Here is a 20,612-nt window from a genome sequence, read left to right on the forward strand (position 1 = left end):
CAAATCCATAGACAGCTAGCTGAACTAAGGTAATCAGAGCATAATAATGTAGAGTTATTTTGTGCCTGATATTGGGTCTGGCATTTTTTTTTTTTTAAAGGGACTTGAACAGTTCTATAAGTGTAGTGGCAACTAAGCCCCTCCCTCTTTTCCAACTGTTGTCAGGTTCTGGTTCAATGAACAACATGAACACAACCAGTTGGGTTTGACTTAAACATCATGTGCAAAATCCGGGAAAAAACAACCATGGAAAATTCTAAAAAAAATAACATAACATGTATTTACTTAAGTGTCAGTATGACCAGTATTATGCAAACTCATAACAGTTGAACATACAATTCTTAGAGACTCAATGGCAGTGCGGGTATTGGTGGCTTGTTTGCTCTACAAGTTGAACAAAAACAGAAGGTACTAATATGGTCAGTGTATTAGAATATTTACAGTCAAGTATATGATTTAAGGCATGGACATGAACTACAAGCTCACAGACCACACGCATACTACACAGTTCAAGGCATTGATGGTGCGTCATTCTTAATTCTAGCTCACTTAAATACTAAACTTGGAAAACACAGAAGGTATAGTTCCCTTCTCCAATTAGAAGGACATTAGACACCAAAAAGCAATATTGTCCATTAGTAAAATACCAAACCTAAAATCTAAGGGATAATTCATCTCAAACCAGCAATTTCATTCAACTACCCATGTTAAAATTCTGAGTGAACTACCCCTTTAAAGTCACCTTGGTGAACAAGTCCTTTAAAATCAGTCAACTATCCCTTTAAAGTCACCATGTTGATCCATTTCTCTAACGGCGGTCTACCCTTCAGAGCATGGTCATATGTGCAACAAGGCGAAGAGTTTCATAGGTGCAACGAAGAGAAGAGTTTCCGTGGTACGGTGGCACTTTCCAGCGTTTTTCCCATCAGGACATGCGGTGGCGTCTCGTCCCTTAAGGGGGCGCTGTTCTCTTTCTCCACATTGTTCATCAGGTTGCCGTAACACTTCCTGCATACCGCGTGGTACTTATCGGCTCCACCAATCACCTCCACCTGGGGGCGGGGCACAGACAGACTTTTTTTTGTTTTTTTTACATTGCTACAGTACTTTGTCCAATAATTTAAAAACACTAATTTGCTCCCCTTTTGTGAAGGTTAGCTGACATGTAGCCCCCTCCAATAATTATATTAATCCTTGAATTAATAACATTTGTTGAAGTGAATAATTGTAAAATAAAGCCCTAGCCTGGACTGCCTTCTCTACTATGCTTGTGGCAGGATCTGCATAAGCAGTTGTATGGAACCTGGGTGTTGTACACCCTTTCAGATAAACGGATCAGTGGGATATGAACAGGGGTTGAGACAGAGTAGGTCAGCACATCCTGTCAGGTTGGAATAGACACACCCTCCTCCATCTCAGCCCCCCAGTCTCTCTCACCTCCTTCTCAGCCCCCCCCCCCCCAGTCTCTCTCACCTCCTTCTCAGCCCCCCCCCCAGTCTCTCTCACCTCCTTCTCAGCCCCCCCCCCAGTCTCTCTCACCTCCTTCTCAGCCCCCCCCCAGTCTCTCTCACCTCCTTCTCAGCCCCCCCCAGTCTCTCTCACCTCCTTCTCAGCCCCCAGTCTCTTGGTATAGGCAGCCTCCTTGAAACACTGCATACAGACTGCATTGAGCTTCACCACGCTCTCCGCAAGAGGGACAAGGTTCAGGATGTTACCAAACGGCTGCAGGGCAGACAGACCCAAGATGAGACAGGGTATAGAAAGTCAGTACATGATGGCCCAATATCCACCCACACCCAAACTGGAGCCCAGGCTGTGTGCGTCCAGGGCATGTAGAAGAAATGCCTGCCCGTGAAGACAGACAAGATTCCATTTGTGAGTGAAGCGCATCAGAGCTGAATTCTACCAACTGTGGTGCACAAGTGTCGTTTCCTGACAGAGTGAATTGGCTTTACAGACCAGAACGGAGCCATGTCAGCATCCCATTAGTTGACATTCTTTGCCATCTAGCAGGTTATTCACCAGGTTACAGGGTGAATATTGGTCAGCAAAGGTGTTGATATGGCTTCCTACAAGAGCATCCAAACAGTCAGCCTAAACCTACATGTCAAACTCTCTGTGAAATGTGTCGGGTAACAATATGGCCAAAATTATGCTCATATTGCATTTTGGCTCATGTCTAGCACTGACACTCAGTGGGTTCTAACTCAGTGTTCACTGTAAACACATGCCTTAAGTTAGATTCTTGCAAGGAATTCAGAAAACGTTCAAGTTTCATCTAAATGCACAGTGGCGTTATTGCCAGAGAGACAGACCCTCCCCGGGAAACCAGCAATTTTAACAAGCACAGGAGACAAAATTCACACAGTAATTTCTTGCCAAATGTAGGCCTAAAGTCTGTAAGGGGGAAGGTCCAGTCTTGAATAAGCGTACCACTGGAATGGCTCTCTGCAGGCCAAATACGCTTCCATCCCGCTCAGTGTGAAATAACTGGACTACTGAGATTGGCAGAGTCGTGCTCACCTTTCTCTGGAAGGTTCCGTCCAGGGCTGCCACAATTATGGTTTTCCCCATGTTGGCCATCTCTTCACAGAACTCCACCGTGTCTGGGAACTGACAAACGCAAACAAAAGGCATATGTACGAGAACACGGCATGCATTTTGCCACACAGCAAAGGTTGGGACTTTTTTTCCCCCCTGTCGGTCATCGGTAGACGGGTTGGTGGCAACATAACCGACACGGATGCAATGTGTTTATAGCCTAGGTCAATGCTCTTACCTGGGACGTTTCACAATTTGGTTGTATCTCTGAACTTACTCAACCAATTTAAGTAGTCAAGAGATTAAATAACTTTGAAAGAGAGCAGTTTTGATTACACCAATTGCCAAACAGCTGCTACATACAAAAGGTATGTTTGCCAAAAAGTGACGCTGTTAAAATCAGTTCTGTAGTTCGGCAAAACTAAGGCAGACCGTTGCCTGATGATTGTACACGGAATAACTTTCAACTTCACCCAACCAGTAAGGAACACCACCAATCCCATTGTTGGGCACAGAAAAGGGGTCACTGCAATGTGCAGTGAGTCAATACTTACAAACTGTCCCTCGTCGATGCCGATGACACAAGCGCGCTTGGCCAGTGAGCGTACGTCTTCCAGGCAGTTGGCAGGCACTGCTTCCATCGTGCTTCTGAAATACACCAACACTTATACTGGGAACGCCAAAAGCCAATCTCAAGCACTTCAGAAAGCTTTGCCGGCACAATTAAACTCAGAGCCATACTGTAGATTCAATTAAGCCTTCTACTGTAATACAGTGATAACCAGGTGAAACACAAATAAGGAAGATAGCATGAGACAGACAGCTGTTCTTACTTGTCATGCGTGGCCATTCCCGTTTCAGAATACCGTGTGTCTCTAGCATACTTGATCACCAAGCAGTTGTACTGAGCGATTTGAAAACGACGCACCCGCCTCATCAACTCTGTGCTGTAAAATAGGGAAACAGCGAGGTAGACAAAAGTTAGTGACAGTGAAAAAATTAAATAACTAAAGGCCTAGTCCACAAATACACAGGTATTTTATTTTTTTAAACGGGGGGAGGGGGGGTGTTCTATGGGTTTTGGCCTTTCGTCCACACGCCAACTGCGTTTTAGGTCATTGAAAACTAACCTTTTGAAAAACTCCTGACGATATTTAGAAACTCAGTTCAGTGTTTATGTGTTGACAGAGGAAATTGAGATTGTGGCTTGTAACTTCAGTGTGCGCCGTTATCTTTGTTTACATGAGGCAACTTTGTGCAATGGAGTACTTTTAGTTGTCTCAAAAGCCAGGATAAAAACAAGAGATCAAGCTTTTCCAGATCAAACCTCTGGAAAAGCCTACCACTGCATATTCGAAACGCCCAGACTATATGCACTTTTAAGTCATTGCTAAAGACACCTTTTTACTCTGGCTTTTAATCCTAGCTGAGTTGTCATGAAATGCCGCTGATGCTATTTTGTCTGTTTCTTGTTGTGTACCTATGTACACTTTACCTGTAAATGTAATATATTTTGATTTCGCCCTGTACAGCCCTTTGGTCAACAACAGTTGTTTTACATGTACTTTATAAAGTTGACATTGACGTAGCCAAAATAGTGCTGGTTTTAAACTTGCTAACAGGACTTTTTACATGTTTACACAAATGTACAGTTATGATCCTTCCTTGGTAGGACTAGTCCTTCCAAGGAAGGATCCTTCAGAGGCTAGAAGAACACGTACAATGGAACAGGCTACCAAGTGCACGTTATTGCGTCATTACGTCAGTGAAAAGGCCCGCCTTCGTCTGGTAGTGACTTATAAAAGAAATGCCGGTGACCGCAACCAAGCTAACAACTGTTAGCTAATATGACCGGTTCGGTTCAGTTAGCCTACCGTTAGCTCTTGAGGTATCTAGCTAATTATCAATAGCAATTTGTACTGGCATTTAAACGTTAAACTTTATTTTTTATGTACTACCGTTTTAACAATGGTACGGTAACGTTAAACACTAAACTAAAGTTACTTACATTTAAAAACATATTGCCCCGTCAATTTTTTTTTTGTTTACGAGCTGGCAAAGCCGTGCGCATAGGATGGTGGGTAATATAGGAGCGCGAAGGATACACATGCATCCTTCGCCGTCTATGGGAAATTCTCCGAACGAAGGACTCAGTCCTTGGTGGGATTCGAAGGATCCTTCCTTGACATTGAGAAACAGCTGCTGTTCCACTAAATTGAGGAACCGAGGCGCCAGAATTTGTTACCGAGGTCACGGCTACACTCCTGTCGTTGTTAGCCTACCGGAACCGGCAATAACTTTTTTCATGCTTCTGATTGGCCAACATGGCTTTGGGGTTAGGTTTATATCGTAGTCTGTGGGTTTGGCTTGCTCTTTTGACAGTGCTTTACAGTGTTTTTGCGTTTTCATGTGGACGGAGATTTCTTTAAAACAGTGCTTTGCGTATTTGTATGGACGTGATTCTTTTAAAGAACGAATGAGAAAAAAATGTTTTTAAAAAGCCCCATGCACGTTTGGGATAGGCCTAAATGGTAGAAGTAAATGTAATCATAGATTCAAACTGCACTGTAACTAAATCACATTAGGGTGGAGCATCACAGTAAGGCGGTTGAAGTGTAAATGACAGCAAATTTCAAAATTACCACAATTCTATTAAAACACTAGTATGTGCGTAGCTATAAGGGAAGTATTATTATTGTGATTAGCTATATTTATGTGCAAAGTACTTAAACTAGTGAATGGTATACAACTGTACTAACAATCTTTGAGTTATATTTGGCGGGCTACTGTGTATTTTGAACAAAGGGTTATTGTTCGTGTACCAAAGTCAACATTTGATGATGTTAGCTCGCTGACCGTGGTTAAACAATAACATCAAAGCTAAATAGACGTTAGTAAATATGTTTAGATAAAGTTAATAGACTTTCAACCAGCCACTACAGCATAGATTACGACGTTACCTTTTTCCTGAAAACATTGGTCCAAAGATGACCTGCACAACAATAGAAATAATATGAGATTGATGGAGACGATGCAATTCAAAATATAGTCTGAATATTTTTAAATGGATTCTGGAGGAAGATGCATCTTGGAAAATATCTCAACAAGTTTCTGAACGTACCTGGATTTGACCTCTTGCTTTACGTGGAGAATTTGGAAGGATCCTTGGAACATTCAAACAATCCATTTCGTTAAGTTTCTGTTTGACAGAATATTGCGTTGAAAATAGCAGCGACTACACTCTGTGCTGTACACTCTCTCAGAAAAGTTGAATGAATAAAATGAACCGCGTTTACCGGTTTCCGGTATTTGGACTGGAGACAGCCAATGATCATAGCCCTACGAACTGCATCAAAAGGACGGAACAAATGTAAACAAAACGCGCCAGTTTAGTTCCCAGGTTGTAACTTCCTATTTTCGAGCGGGAGACACAAGGCAGTTAAGCAATGATCAAAGGACTGCATTAAATGTATGTTTACAAAGTTAACAAATCATTATTGAGCTAGAAAAGTTAATCCAGGAGCTAAATTGTACGGCTCCTTCCACTAATACGTTTCAGTTCCCAACGTTCAACCAAAAAGAGCCATTCAAAAAGAGCCGTTCGTTCACTAACTACACTAATTACATTATAGTGTAGTTAGTACCTTTTAATCGACTATGATATTATGCTGTTGTAAGGAGGTACGTTTTCAGTTTTGGTAAATTGTAACCTATGTATGGACGCACCGACTCAACACTTCTGGGCGATGGCTTTGACAGGAGCCCCAGCGTCAGAATCTGGTCAGTCGTTTACACGTCACATAATTCAGGCGGGAGACAGATGGCTCGAGGGAGTACATTTAACGTGACTTAATCTTGAAAATGTCAGATTTCTCTGAATCCACTACTCAGCCCTTTTAATAGTTAGTACTGTAAATGTGTAAACAATGTATATTTTGATCGGCAGAAAGCATTGTAGCTTACTGTATCTGACAAATATTAAACTTCAAATGAACATTGTGAAATTGTCCAACTAACTTTTTTGTCCAAGAAAGAGACTAAGTGCTGTAATTTCGAGGAGGGTATATCTGCAGACGGCAAGTCGGGAGGAGGGTATATCTGGAGCGGTCTGCAGATGTATCTTATTGTGGTAATTTCTAAAGGTTTCACACGATACGATGAATGAATGCACGTATGAAATAGATGGTTATTGTTGGCTATCTGGACTGAATCAATCACGTTTCTACTTCTCGTATTCTTATCCAGAGGGGAATATAGGTTAACAACGTCGCGTGCACAATCTTGTACATTATATATTTTATCCATTATGTTTTTATCTTTACTATTACCAAAGTTCAAGTGCACTCTTCACAGAAATATGGTGGTACGAATAAACGCGAGGCCAGGGTGTGGGGTCGGGCTTAGTAGGACGACCTGTTCTGATTGGTTAGTTTTTTGTCACCGTTTACCATCTGATTCCAAAGGTTCTCGTACTTTGACCTATGAAGGATTCATGTTATTGATGGGCACTCGGCGTAGTTTAAACGAATCGGCTCGTGTGTTAATGAAAAAGAGTCGGCTCATTTGGCTCCAAAACGGCTGTTCGTGCAAAATGCGTAAAGAAAGGGGCGAATCTTTAATATAAAGCCAAAAACATTGGCTGCAATATGTTGGAGCGTGAAAAACACCTTCAAATAAATTCCATATTACTTGTAATTATTAGGCGGCTTGCTGTTTTCTTCACCCCGTTACCCTATTGTAATATGCTTGTGGAACCTAATCATCCACACTTCCTCTGTACATTGTCTCTGTGACTGACTTACATGGAATATGAATCTATGTATGAATATATATGAATCAAATAATTGTTTAACTAATCTGCAAATAATCATAGGTTTTGATGGAAAAGTAGGTAAAACATGGAGCTTAGTGAACGGCTCATTTCACCAATGAGATTCACTTCCCAACGTTCACCAAGAAGAGCCTTTGTTTCAGAAACGGCACCTCACTATAATTCAGCTCTTTATCAGTCGACCATCGTAGTCTGCTGTTGCAAAAACAAAATATGTCACGTTGGAATGATATGCCGATAGATGTAAGTTTTGAGTTTTCGTTAATTGAGCAGATATTGTAGTGTGTAAATACAGGCTATTATTGCAAGACCTTTAGAAGTTCTTCCTGTGTCATAACTTAGAATTTATTTAGGTTACTTTTACATTTCATTCGCCAGTTTACCAATACAATTAAACAGCGTTTTCAAATAGTTTAAGCCTAAATATCGATTTAAAACACAGCTACAACACTATTTACCCGTTTCAACAAAAATAAAAGTGAACATAGTGCGTTACGTTCACTTCAAATCCAATGAGAAAAAAATATATATGGGAAAAAGGGTGAATAATCATGTTCAGGCAGAGGGCGCTGTTGGGCCGCTCCTGATCTATGAGCTGTACCAGCTGGTCCTACCGGCTTGTGTGTATGGCCGCCCGGACTCACAACATTGTGCTGTTGCTTTGACAGGAACTTGAGCGTCAGTATTCGCCCAGCCACTGGTCGCGCAGAATGTCGGCAGACGACGTTATTAAAGCCCACGTGACGGCCCTCAAAGAAGGTCTGTCGATTATTGATACAGATTATTGATGCATTTTTGTCAAAAGTGTGGACGGAGGAAAGGGTACGGTAGCCAACTGAATGTTGTTGGGATTTTCTTTAGGCTAGACGTGACATATCGAAGGTGTCAGTTTCAACCAGGGTAATGTAATGACAGTAAAGTAGCCAACGTTTTTGTTGGTTTATTTTCGGTGGTTACCCCAAAGCTAGACCTAATCTGTATCAGTAGGCTTCATAATAATTCCCGTTTTAATGTTAGCAAAAGTGGCGTTTCCTGCTTTAAAATAGGATCTTATGTGTGTGTTTGCCTATGTTTCTGTGTGTTTGCCTGCGTGCGTGCGTGCGTGTAGGTACAGAGCGTGCCCGTGGCCTGGCCCAGACCCTGCTGAACGTTCCCTATGGAGACGGAGAGGGCGAGAAACTAGATGTGTACCTTCCCACCACCACTTCTCTAGGTGTGTGTGTGCGCATGCATTCGCGTGCATGCGCGTATGTATAGAAAGGGGATTATTATATGTGAGGATTCTTACTCAATCCCTTCCTTGTCTTACTGAAAAGTGCCCTCCCCTGCGTTCCCCATAGCACTATAGAACCACTCTAAAGTGCACACGCTCCCTCTGCCAATACTAATTCACGTGCATGAGCTATACCACCGCAGTTCCAGATTTTGGCAATGAGCCCCTTTTACATGTACCTTGTGTCAGAGGAGTTTGTGGATACAGCTTTTTTACATTGGATACTTAGGTCTATTTTAAAAGATGTTAGAGGTAATTTTGCTAGGCATTAGCGCAAACACTGGATTTCGAGTTTTTGATAGCTCTTTAAAGTGAATTTCACCATTGTGGTGGAATTTAATCTGACCTGACTAACGGATGTCTAGATGCCGTTGCTAACAGTTTCGCGTCCTCTGACGCAACACACATTACCACCCCCTACTTCACTTCACAAACTGAGCCACTTAGTTCCTCTGAAATAGTTATTTGCATCTTTCTAGACATTACAAGACGTTCTCTTTCCTTTTAGGAAGTAGCTGCTGTTAAAATGTATTATAGTGGTACTGAGGGTGGTGTATCTCATCTTTCTGGAACGCCAACTATTTGTTTGCTAGTTGTTTTCGCACATACTGTTCTATCCAAGGTGTCTTGTCTTTATTTAGAGGAGCTCCGCAAGCAGTCCGACTTACATCCATGCATGTAAAAAAAACAACAACTCTGCTATACTCTGTAATTCCTTGTATTTGTGTACATTTATTTTATTCTTGGCCCATAGATTACTTTCATGTAAGTCCCACATAGTAGCTTCTAATCTCCAACATGTTGAAGTCAATTGCTTTCTGAATGCTCACCCCCCAAAAGTAGCCATAAACACTGACAATTTAATTGTAATTTGTACAGTTTGTCCATTCCGTGAGAGATCACAGTTGTGATTTTGCATGCAAATATATTGTCCATAATACTGCAATGTTTCCTGTCTCCTCATAGATGTTCCCCTAGTTATCTATCTCCATGGAGGCTACTGGCAGTTCCTCAGGTAGCTACAAAGACGTCACACGTCTGTCTGACCTTCCGGTCATCCGTGTGTTTCATCTGTCACAGAGTTTGTCAAAGAGGCGTTACCATGATAACTAATGGCTCTGATATTTGGGAATGAATATCTCTCTGCAAATCATATTTCCGTTGTTTCCCTTGTCAGTAAGGAAGAGTCAGGCTTCATGGCCGTCCCATTGGTCCATAAGGGCGTTGTGGTGGTTTCCGTGGGCTACGACATCGCTCCCAAAGGTACAGTTTGGGTGTGTCCCCGGTTAGTGATTTCGTTGTAACACTGAGGCAACATCGGAACTTCCTTTGTCACGCAATCTCCCCGTCTGCCTCCCCCTATGTAATCCTATCTCCCCCCCATTTTCTTCTCTCCCCCTCTGTTTTCTCTCTCTCTCTCCTTCGTTTCCGATCCAGGCAACATGGATCTGATGGTGTCTCAGGTGCGGAGGAGTGTGGCGTCCATCGTTCAGCAGTATTCCCACATCAGGTACGCCCTGGCGCTCTGCCTGGCTCCCACCTATTTCTCGTCTCCCTATCTCCTATATCTCTCTGGCCATTATGAGCTAGGTGACTTACATTGCCAGAGTACACATGAAATGACAGCAGGCAGACCGATGGCAGAGCGGGCGATAGTAATACGAAATCATTGTCGTTATTCAAAAGTGATGAGAATGTTACTACAACATCATACTGCAACGGTAGGATGCTAGTGTTGAAATGACAGAAAAGACAAACAATGTGTTTGTCTGCCCCCCCCAGTGGCCTGTACCTGTGTGGTCATTCTGCTGGTGCCCACCTAGCTGCCATGGTGCTTTCTACAGACTGGTCCCAGTACGATGTCACGCCGCAGATCAAAGGTGAAAGGTCTGGGGTTCAGAGGTCGAGGGATAGCGTGAAGTCAGTAGAGTTCAGTGGCCACGGTATTCAGTGCCAAAAGCTTTACTGAACTCATACAAAGGCTTTCATTCAAAATGAAGCCATTACTGTAATGAATGATTGACAATCTACCCTGTTTACCAACCCATCCATTCTCTGTCTCTGTGTGTCTCTCTCACAGGTGCATTCCTGGTCAGTGGAATATATGACCTCCAGCCCATCCTGTCTACCTATGTTAACGAGCCTTTGAAGATGACCCAGTACGTATCACATTGTCCTGACCTCCGCGTTCTCTCCAGTGTGTCTTTGTGAGAGCGAGGGAGATCCAGTGAATCCAGTTTTTTCGGGTGAAAGGGTTGCGTGTTTTTGTGTTCTGCAGCGGCCAGTGCTAGTCTGTGCTGCCATCAGTGCCTCCTCTCTCCTGTTGCCCCCAGGGAGGTGGCGCTGAGGAACAGCCCTAGTCAGCTGGTGCCGCAGCTCAAACACTCCTCCTCCAGCTGTGACATTGTGGTTGCCGTGGCGCAGGATGACTCGCCGGAGTTCCGGAAGCAGTCAGAGGACTATTACAAAGTCAGTGCCGACGGAATGCTTGGAACAACCAGACTTAGAATTTAACAATCCGCAACACTTAGATATTAAAATGCCAAGACGGGATTTGGTACGTGGCCAATATACCGTAGGCACAAGGCATTGCGGAGAGGCTGGACACAGTGCTTAGCCATGGTATGTTGGCACTATACCGCAAACCCCCAAGATGCCTTATTGCTCTTATAAACAGGGTTTCGCACCCAATAAGATTGGTTAAAAAGTGTTTATCGCTGGTTTACAGTCTCAGCCAATCAACATTGAGGATCAACATTCAGGACTTAGATAGTCGTACAGGATTCAAAGCACCTGATTTATAATAATTGGTAGTGACCAAATGAAAGACCTTGATAAGAAGGCAGCCCGCTTTTGTATTTGGAACTGTTCAAGGCCATGCAAGATGAACAACTTTTGACAGTCTTCGTTTTTCTGTGTCTCCCTCTTCTCTCTCCCTCCTCCTCCTCCTCCTCCTCCTCCTCACTCCTGCAGGCCCTAAAGTCAGCGGGAGGGTTGAGGGTAACCCTGGAAGACGTTCCGAACACGGATCACTTCAATATCATCGAGCAGCTAGTTGATGAAGACTACCACCTCACTCGGGTAACTTCTCTCTCACACCTCACATCTCATCCAGTCACACCTCACATCTCATCCAGTCACACCTCACATCTCATCCAGTCACACCTCACACCTCATCCAGGCACACCTCACACCTCATCCAGGCACACCTCACACCTCATCCAGGCACACCTCACACCTCATCCAGGCACACCTCACACCTCATCCAGGCACACCTCACATCTCATCCAGTCACACCTCACACCTCATCCAGTCACACCTCACACCTCATCCAGGCACACCTCACACATCATCCAGGCACACCTCACACCTCATCCAGGCACACCTCACACCACATGCAGGCACACCTCACACCTCATCCAGGCACACCTCACACCTCATCCAGGCACACCTCACATCTCATCCAGGCACACCTCACACTAGACAACGAAACAGCATATTCTCTCTTTCTCTCTCATTCCCCGTAAAGTCAGTCACAGTCAACATTTAACACAAACCGCTCCTAAATGACCGTTCCTTTGTAATCGTCCCAGAGGTAATGTGAACTTGGATTCTATGACCTCTCTGTGACCTTCGACATTCTTCCTCCTCTCTGTGCAGCTGCTGTTAAAGGCAATGGGGAAGAGCTGAAAACACACCGGGACCCCGGACAGTCATTTATCATCCCACTCACCTGTTACTGTTGCCGAGCACTGATTGGCTAAACACGGCGGTTGGGTAACAGTGTCAGAAGTTTCCCTTTGGTTCAGATCTAGGATCAGTTTCCACTTCCCCAGACGTAACCGCAACCATTAGTGGGGGGGGAGACAATAAACTTGCCCCAGATCAGTATAAAAGGGCAGCTTCATCCATATATATATATTAGGGACCTGATGTATATCCTGATCATGTGACCTGATTAGGAAGAACAACAGGTGAATTACACAATTTTCTCAACATATTAGGAGATATATTTCAAGCAACAACTACATGAAATAATAAATGCCTGGAACTTTCTGAAAATTCTCTGTTTCTACTGCAATCCCAGGTAGGAGGACTTCCAGGATAAGCAGGAAATCCTGAAACATACAACCAGGATGTCTTGGGAAACCAAGCAAGTGTGCAAGCCTGAGATCTACTGTACTCTAGTTTGAGACCTGAACCAAGTCAGCATGTTTTCCTCTTTGAATGGGAGGAAATCATGGGCACACACACACACACATAAACACACACACGCCTAACCCCCCCACTGTCCCTACCTTGGACCCTGTTCAACAGCAGCGCTCTACAAGATAAAGGCATAGCTCCTTGCTTACTTAACCAATCCTGATATGTATCTCCATGAATGAGACACAGTTGGATAAATGTGTGTCTCGTCCCAAACGGCCCCCTATGTGGTTCACTTGGTTTGACCATGAAGGGCCCGAGGGAGCCATCTGAGGACAGGGACTAAGGCCCCGAGAATGAAAGAGCAACACTGTTACACAGTGAGAAAGCTAGCTAATCACTTCACCGGTTAATGTATCACTATGCAGAAACACTGATGTTGTCGCCGCAGTCACTCCATTTCACGGCTGGTTTTAGTGGCACACACCGGGACGCCGGGACGGTCATGGTGGTGTTTTCTTTCTGTCCCAATATTGTTACATTCATCACTTCCTGTGTTTGTTTGTAAACATTTCTGAACCAAATACATGGAATCCACCCATTACAGCATAACTGATTTGAATGGCAATGCCTCTTCTCTAATTCAGTGTCTGTGCCGTTCGAAATTTCTTTGGTTGTCCAACATCATTTTGGTTGAGATCATGTTCACCTGTTTGTTTCTATGGTTTATGGTCAGGCTACATTTCATGCTCTCTTTCTGGAGCTGACAACTCAGTTTGCAGGTATGACTGAGCTTACTAGGTCAGCTGTCTGTTTAAAATAAAATAAAAGCCCTCTGGTTTATAATGGGGAATATAATTCTAATCAAAATATACTAACTGGTTCATTTCTAGGTGTGTTACACATAAGGAATGAGAACATTAAAGAAAATAACCAACACATTGGTCAACTGAAATAGTGAACTATTTGAGGGGTACTGGGAATGTTGCGCTTTTTAATTAAACTGCCCTAATATGATCACCTAAATTATTGGGTGGTGCTTCTTGGTCTAGTTGTCTAAATTATTGTGTTATTATATACACTATATGTACTTGATCTAATTGTTGTGGGAAAATGGAAATGATGACATAAAAAATTCTGTCAAAGCTTGCTTTTTGTGGAATGAATAAGAAACTATTTTTTCAGATGGGACTGATGTGTCAGAAATCCTGTCGTGGCAAAGAACTTTTCAAAACCCTCATATGAAACGTTATAAATGGGATCATTGTTTTTGGGAAACAATAAGTATTTTGTGTTCCAGGCTTCCCATTTAACTAGCTTACCGCGCGCTAGATAGAGAACATACTATTCTAGTTTTCATTATACAGCGCAAGTCCTGTTTGGAATATTTAGACATTTATAACGACATTTCTTGGCTGGTTGAGACTACCATCTTTTGAGGTTTGTATGGGGGTTACCTGAGAGACTTATGTTTAAAGTGGACCCACCGAGGACGGAAGAAAATTGCTGGATCATCGAAGCGACGCCGAAATGATCAGACCAATCCGTTGGCTCAGATAATCGTGCGTTGTGCGGTAGGAGTTGCGGTTGCGGCTGCGTGTCGTCAAAAAGGGCTGTCACGTCGGCGGTAGGCAGAGTTAATTCCTCTCGCGCCGGGGGAAGCAGCGACAAGGCGGAAGTAGTGCTGGCTACCTCAACTCTCTACAAGCGATGGAGTTGGAGAAATTGTGACCAGGGTCCATTGAAACCCCACAAAACCTCCAAACCGCTTTCACACAGTAAGTACCGTCGGGTCTAAGGAGACACAGTTCTAGCTATTTTTAACTGACAAGCAGCCTGGAGGGGGATTCATCAGGGTTATCCAATTAGCTACGAAACTTAGCCCTAATTAATGCTAAATTAGTTGCTGAAGCTAGGCTACTAAGCTAGTCGCTTGCTGTATGGAAAATGCATTCCTTTGCTATTTTTCACCTCCGACTTTTTCAGCATTACCATGTAAAAATTGTAAGTCATTCACCTAGCTCTTCACTCATACATGTTAAGCCTGCGGTCTTCGTGGCCGTTGATGCGTGGTTTACTTGGATACTTGTTTAAGGGTGAGGTCTCAGAAAAATTGGATAAGTTTCGTCAGTGAAACATGAAGCTGTAGCGTTTTCCTCTGACAGTGAAGTCCCAATGGATTTAAAGTCGGTGTGAGACGCACAAGAGAACGTTTTGTAAGTTACCTGATCCAGTCGTTCAGCCTTCGGTGTGCCCTTTCCGTCCCCTTCCCGTCTCGAGCTTGTCAAACGGTTGATCATAGAACATTTGGAACGTTCCACCATTCATTTGATAGCAGACGAAAGAATGACGCAATTACTGAGAACTGTTCTGATGCGGCTATTCAGTTACGCCGATGTTCAGAATGTGTACAAACTGCGACACGGAACGCCTGTTGGTGTGTGCGAGAGAGTGAATCGTTTATTTGTTAGTGCACAGCTTTGCCTCTTCTGTCCTATATCTCGCTAGAAAGTGAGGAAAGAATGAAGGGGGGGGGGGTAACAACAATCAGTCGAGCGTGCGTTAGAGAGGGTGCTGATTGGGCTTAAACACGTCGAAAGAGGAGAGTTGGGATATGAAAGAAGAGAGTTAGGATATGCCTGTTGCTGAGTGCCTGATATGGAGAATGGCATGGATGAATGAGAGAGAGGGGGAGAGTGTTTGTGAGAAGGCAGAAGAGATGACAAAATTGTGCAATTGATTACTGCAAAGGCTTTGGCTCATTGTGTCAGGGGAAATCCGATCAGCAAACTCCTGAGAGAGGGGGGGGGCAAGGAAGATTGTGTGTGTGTGTGTGTGTGTTGAAGAGGGAGTGCTGCAGAGTGTGTGTGTGTTTGAGTGCACGCTAAAGATGGTCACAATTTGTGTTCAGCTGCTCTGAGTCTGTGGCAGTGAAGCAGCCAATCCACAGCCAACCTGTTGACATCGAGCCCAAGTGGAATGGAAATCGTGTTTACGTAATGGGGCTCGTTCCCAATGGCGCCCTGTTCGTTCCCTAACACGGCGCACTACGTTTGACCAGAATCCCTTCAGAAACTACGGCACTGTACAGGAAGTGGGCTGCTGATTTGGGACACGTCCCACGGTGTTAAATGACCATTACGTCTCTCCAGGACCAGAAGCAGACTGGCATCTCAACTGATTCTGTGTGCTGAGTCACTTTGTGTTCTCCTGGGTTCAAATGGCATTTGACAACCCTTAGGCAGTTAATTTACGTTTCCCAGGTTTCAAATTGTATTTGAAATAATTTTAAAGTAGGCAGTCTGGCTCATGTTTTAAGTCGATACAGAGTGACTGGCGGTCGTGTGTGTGTGTGTGTGTGTGTGTGTGTTGCAGAGTGCGTCCTGTCTTGTGGCGCTTGTGTGACCACTTCAAGTAGGTGGGTCATCCCGGTAGATCACCCAAATTGCTTCCAGCGGGATACCGATGCTCTGCTGTTCACTGTAGAGGTCAGAGAGAATGACCCCAATGGGACATTTTCACAATGTCAGAGGGGAGGGGGGGGGGGCACTACTTTAGTGCACTACACAGGGGGGCTGGTCTCAGGACAGATCAGCGTTGTCATGACTGATGATTCTTATTTCTGCTTCAGGGGGCTGGGGCTGATCCCAGGGTTGTACCTAGACGATGTCCCCCCCCCCGGGAGTGTCGGAGGCTCATGTTTGTGTTCATTAGCTTAACACTGTAGCAACAGGAAACCGCAAAGGGAGCAACCTCCTCATTGGTTCAGGCTCAGGCAGTCCTCCCTGTACTGGTTGTTTTTCTTCTGTGCAAGGCCTCCTCTAAAGTGTAGCCTTCGCGTGCTTAACAGATGGTTAATTACCGTTGGTTTGACCAGGGGAAAATCTCCCAACAAGAAGGTCAAGCCGTTGGTAGACATTAGTCGTTCCAGATGCTCCTTAAACTCTCAAAATTGCCATGGTTTGCCCCCACTTTCATAAAAGGAAACGCTCAGCATCCCACTGCCCTGCGTCCTCTGCTAATCTCCCCCCTTTTTTTGACCCAGACTTTAAACACCCGCCTTTATGGAAAAAAAACCCAAAACAGGAAATGCTGCTGCTACTTATTGGCTACTCTCTGGGGCCCACACAAAAAAATTTGGATTACAAACAATATGTCCACAAGAGCAGCTCCAATGCCGCTGACAAGGCGAGGGAACATGTATGAATACATGTTTTAGCTGAAAGGCCCCATTAAGCCCTTTGCTTACCAGGGACTAGGATCTTTTATCAGAACCCCCCCGATGGTCCTTTAACATGATCCGGCTCATCAATATAAAATGCGACTCGTGATGACATGTCCAGGCTTGCCCTGTTGGTTAGACGAGGGTCAGGCTTAGGGGTTCAATGCTATGCACTGCGCAGGGGTTTTACTGGTAGTAAATGAGTTAATACACTGCATATGTATTAACTCATTTAAATGCTCTTGAATAGGTCATTTCCTGCTACAGTGCCAATTTAGTCTACTGGAAAATATAATTGCCTTTTTTAGTGTAAAATATTGAATATGTGAATTCCAAATGTTTTTCAGTTTAAATGCAGGTAAGCTTAAAGACACAATGTTGAAAGGGAATTATGCATTCACTTATCAGTAAAGGTGGGTGATTTAGTTTTTTCTCCATGCCCCAAGCCTTTACTCATCGTCTGTGAAAAATATAAGACCTAAAATAACATTAAGTTTTAAATAAGTTAATTATTTGTAGTCCTAGTTAAAATCTCTCTCTCTCATCAAATAATTTACCCATTTATATTATTTGACATTTTGTTTCCCTGAAATCACTTGCTACTTTGTTAGGTCCTAATAGTTTTCCTTTTATTAAAAAGCCCTTCGCCACACTGACTTCACATTTATCTTGGTTAAACCCATTTTTCAAATATTTCATTGTTATTTGGTTATTGAGTCACATGATAATTTTGTTTGATAAAGAAGTTTCAATCCCGGTCAAGTTTTTATCATTCTGATTCAATGTTTCTCACAAATGGAGCTATGGCTAACTTAGCCTCAATGTCCAGCCTATTAGAAATATGCACTAACAAGATTGAAATGTATGAAATTAATGACTAATGTATGTAGTTATCTACATAATGGTCAGACTCTGGCACTCCCTTTTCGGATGACATATAAGAAACATTTAAAATGTATAGAATAAGCTGCAGAAATGACCCAAATATAACTAAATCCATACACGTACAGGGATCCTGTTCATTTTATGTTTTAATTCATCTGTTTTGTTTTTAATTACGTGTATATACAGTACCAGTCAAAAGTTTGGTTGCATGTGTGAGTGGTAATGTATATTTGCGTAATGACTTTGAAGGGCAAACGTTTTGTCTTTTGCTAGTTTTAACCGATTGCTAGCTGGCTAATGTTTTTGTCTTGGCTAGTTACTACAGATAGCTGGCTAGCTAATTTTGTTATTGGTGGAAAACTGATTAAAAAACAGTGGATTGTGTAAATATAAACAATCAAATACAATAAACAATGGACAGTGTAAAGAATAAACAATGACATGGTATTGAAAACGGACAGTGTAATGAATTTACAATGACATGACATTTAACAAAACGGTACATGCCGTCATGAATGAACAATGACAAGTTCTCTGCTGCCTGACTTTTCTACTCCTCTCAATCTGTTCCCTCAACCCCCTGCATCATCACTGTTTTCTCTCTCCCTCTCTCCCCCTCTCTCTCCCCCCCCCCCCCCCCCCCCAGCTCCGTCTCCTATGTCTGCCACACCGGGTTGTAATTCCAAGCCGGAACACCTTGGTTGCCCTGGCGACTCCGACTCCCTGATGCCCATGCACGGCCTTCCCTCCCTGGGCGCCATGGCCGGCCCGGCCTCTGACCCCCGCTTCCGCTTAAAATGGAGGGCCATCGCCGTGGTCGCCGTGCTCGCCCTCCTCTTCTACCTCCACCGGTCGATCGGGGGCAAATTCGGCGGTGGTGACGTCATCCGTCGCCGTAGTAACGGTGCGCAGAGCCGGCAGACGAACGGCGTCAGCGGCGACCGGCTAGCGGATAAGCGCTACAACGACACGTATCCCCTGAGCCCGCCGCAGCGTACGCCTTCCGGAAGCATCCGATACCGCATCGGGGTCATCGCCGACTTGGACACGGCCTCGCGGAGACCCGAGGCATGTCAATCAACACTCAAACGCCCTCGCCGTTCTCCTAGGTCTACTTTGTGTGTGTTTTCATTCAGCTTAGTGATGCATGTTTACTGTTCCACCACAGAAAATTGCAAATAAAATTGGGGGGGGGGGGGGTGTAATATATTCAGAGGTCACTAAATACAGTCCGGTTGTTAATCAGCCTCTGGTGATTTCCGACGCGTGTCTCCTGTGGTCTCCAGGAGCAGACGTGGTTCAGCTACATGCGACGGGGCCACCTGGTGGTGTCTGAGAGCGGGGACCGAGTGGAGGTGGAGTGGGACCCAGACCTCCTGACCCTGGAGAGTCACCTGGCGGAGAAGGGACGAGGTCTGCCTAGATTACTGTAGTCCTGTGCTGCTCTCTTTTTGCCTCTGTAACAGGTCACTAATTTGTAATGACCTCCCCTCACCTGGTTGTCTAGGTAATGAGGTGTACTCCGGTCACATGACCACTGCAGTACAACCTTCAAGCTCCCCCCGAAGACACTGTTTAAATTTTGTGTAAAAGTGACCTCACCTCTTTTCAGATCCCCAGTTCTAATTAAAACGAGGTTCAGGGGTGCAGCGGTCGTTTGGGGAAAGGGGATGCGCTGCTCTCTCTGTTTTAATGGCCTAGAATTGTCACACTTATTTTGTCCTCTCTACCAATGATCTGTTTTACAAGGTTGGATTTTTAAGCGGTCAAGAGATTTCAGATGGATGACCATGTTATCGATTCCCTCTGGAATGTGGTTCTTCTGCAGGCTTTAACCACCGAAAACCTTCAACTCTGTAGTCCAGACCTATTCTCTCCTAGCTGTTTCCAAGCCTTTTGAGATTCCTTTCTGTAATGAGAACCGCTGTTAGTTGCTCTGGATACAAGGGTGTCTGCTGAATGACTGACATGTAAATGTGTAATGTAGAAGTTCAAAGAATGTGTATTCTTTTATTGATCATTAAATAGTGACAGGCCGACACAACCGTCCTCTGTGTTGTTAACGGCTGCCCTTGGTAATTAGATCCTAACAAACCACTCATTTGTGTTACAACCGGGGTGGGGGGGGCTGGGCGGGCCTCCGAAGGGCGGTGCTGACGGGAATGTTATCCGATTGGTCGAGCGACCGACTGACGGGCCAATCTCCCCGCAGGAATGGAGCTGTCGGAACTGGTAGCGTTCAACGGCCACCTGTACACGGTTGACGACCGCACCGGCGTGGTGTACCGCATTGAAGAACAACGGGCTGTACCCTGGCTGATACTCCCTGACGGGGATGGTTCCGTCTCTAAAGGTCAGTGCCGAGGGGTTCCGTGTGCGCGGCGACGGTGTTAACCAGCCCCGCCGGTTGCTTGCTAACGGTTTTCGTTTCGGCATGCCCTGGTTAACCTACGACCCCCCCCCCCCCCCCCCCCCCCCCGACCTCCGTGTAGGATTCAAGGCGGAGTGGCTGGCGGTGAAGGACGAGCGCCTGTACGTGGGCGGCCTGGGTAAGGAGTGGACGACCACCACGGGGGAATTCGTCAACGACAGCCCCCAGTGGGTGAAGGTGGTGGGTTACCGAGGCGACGTGGAGCATGTGAGCTGGGTGCCGCGCTACAACGCTCTGCGGCGCGCCGCCGGGATCCAACCGCCAGGTGGGTCTAGCCTAGACG

At 44.7% G+C, this 20,612-nt stretch overlaps 3 protein-coding genes across 9 annotated transcripts in view; 2 read left to right on the plus strand and 1 right to left on the minus strand.

Moving 5' to 3' along the window:
• Positions 1–82: 82 nt before the first annotated feature.
• On the minus strand, positions 83–15,238 carry tk1 (thymidine kinase 1, soluble). Of its 3 annotated transcripts, XM_013135184.4 has the most exons (7): positions 5,663–5,833; positions 5,502–5,533; positions 3,375–3,488; positions 3,096–3,189; positions 2,524–2,613; positions 1,603–1,722; positions 83–1,052 (listed from the first exon to the last, which is right to left on the minus strand). In XM_013135184.4, exons 1-7 carry the CDS (start codon positions 5,726–5,728, stop codon positions 864–866), a joined length of 705 nt encoding a protein of 234 aa, XP_012990638.1. In that variant the 5' UTR covers positions 5,729–5,833; the 3' UTR covers positions 83–863. The 3 variants fall into 3 exon arrangements, with proteins under 3 accessions (XP_012990638.1, XP_034150006.1, XP_019905258.1); XM_034294115.1 differs by lacking the exons at positions 5,502–5,533; positions 5,663–5,833 and adding an exon at positions 15,017–15,238; XM_020049699.3 differs by lacking the exons at positions 5,502–5,533; positions 5,663–5,833 and adding an exon at positions 4,550–4,827.
• Positions 4,201–13,936, plus strand: afmid (arylformamidase). Of its 5 annotated transcripts, none has more exons than XM_010872598.5 (11): positions 4,201–4,429; positions 8,041–8,131; positions 8,481–8,585; positions 9,612–9,660; positions 9,823–9,908; positions 10,083–10,155; positions 10,428–10,525; positions 10,726–10,804; positions 10,979–11,114; positions 11,619–11,726; positions 12,306–13,936. In XM_010872598.5, exons 2-11 carry the CDS (start codon positions 8,083–8,085, stop codon positions 12,333–12,335), a joined length of 813 nt encoding a protein of 270 aa, XP_010870900.2. In that variant the 5' UTR covers positions 4,201–4,429; positions 8,041–8,082; the 3' UTR covers positions 12,336–13,936. The 5 variants fall into 5 exon arrangements, with proteins under 5 accessions (XP_010870900.2, XP_010870899.2, XP_010870901.2 ...); XM_010872597.5 differs by lacking the exon at positions 4,201–4,429 and adding an exon at positions 4,600–4,618; XM_010872599.4 differs by lacking the exon at positions 4,201–4,429 and adding an exon at positions 5,935–6,010.
• cant1b (calcium activated nucleotidase 1b) overlaps positions 14,378–20,612 on the plus strand; it is a 7,555-nt gene continuing 1,320 nt past the window's right edge. The window contains exons 1-5 of the mRNA XM_010872592.5: positions 14,378–14,569; positions 18,545–18,966; positions 19,185–19,311; positions 20,111–20,251; positions 20,391–20,594. Of these exons, the coding sequence (XP_010870894.3) occupies positions 18,556–18,966; positions 19,185–19,311; positions 20,111–20,251; positions 20,391–20,594 (883 nt within the window). The 5' untranslated portion in view covers positions 14,378–14,569; positions 18,545–18,555. The remainder of the gene's footprint in view (positions 14,570–18,544; positions 18,967–19,184; positions 19,312–20,110; positions 20,252–20,390; positions 20,595–20,612) is intronic.

Source organism: Esox lucius, chromosome 9 (genome assembly GCF_011004845.1).
Source record: "Esox lucius isolate fEsoLuc1 chromosome 9, fEsoLuc1.pri, whole genome shotgun sequence".
Classification (NCBI taxonomy): Eukaryota; Metazoa; Chordata; class Actinopteri; order Esociformes; family Esocidae; genus Esox; species Esox lucius.

Bases quoted from the DNA above. Each gene is read 5' to 3' on its own strand.
- tk1 (XM_013135184.4), bottom strand. From the start codon at position 5,728: ATGGATTGTTTGAATGTTCCAAGGATCCTTCCAAATTCTCCACGTAAA. The intron at 2,614-3,095 runs GTAAGTATTGAC...TGCGTTTGTCAG, and splicing joins GCATCGACGAGGGACAGTTT to TTCCCAGACACGGTGGAGTT. The intron at 1,053-1,602 runs GTGAGAGAGACT...CCCCGCCCCCAG, and splicing joins GACTGGGGGCTGAGAAGGAG to GTGGAGGTGATTGGTGGAGC.
- afmid (XM_010872595.5), top strand. From the start codon at position 7,586: ATGTCACGTTGGAATGATATGCCGATAGAT. The intron at 8,132-8,480 runs GTCTGTCGATTA...GCGTGCGTGTAG, and splicing joins CGTGACGGCCCTCAAAGAAG to GTACAGAGCGTGCCCGTGGC. The intron at 10,156-10,427 runs GTACGCCCTGGC...TGCCCCCCCCAG, and splicing joins CAGCAGTATTCCCACATCAG to TGGCCTGTACCTGTGTGGTC.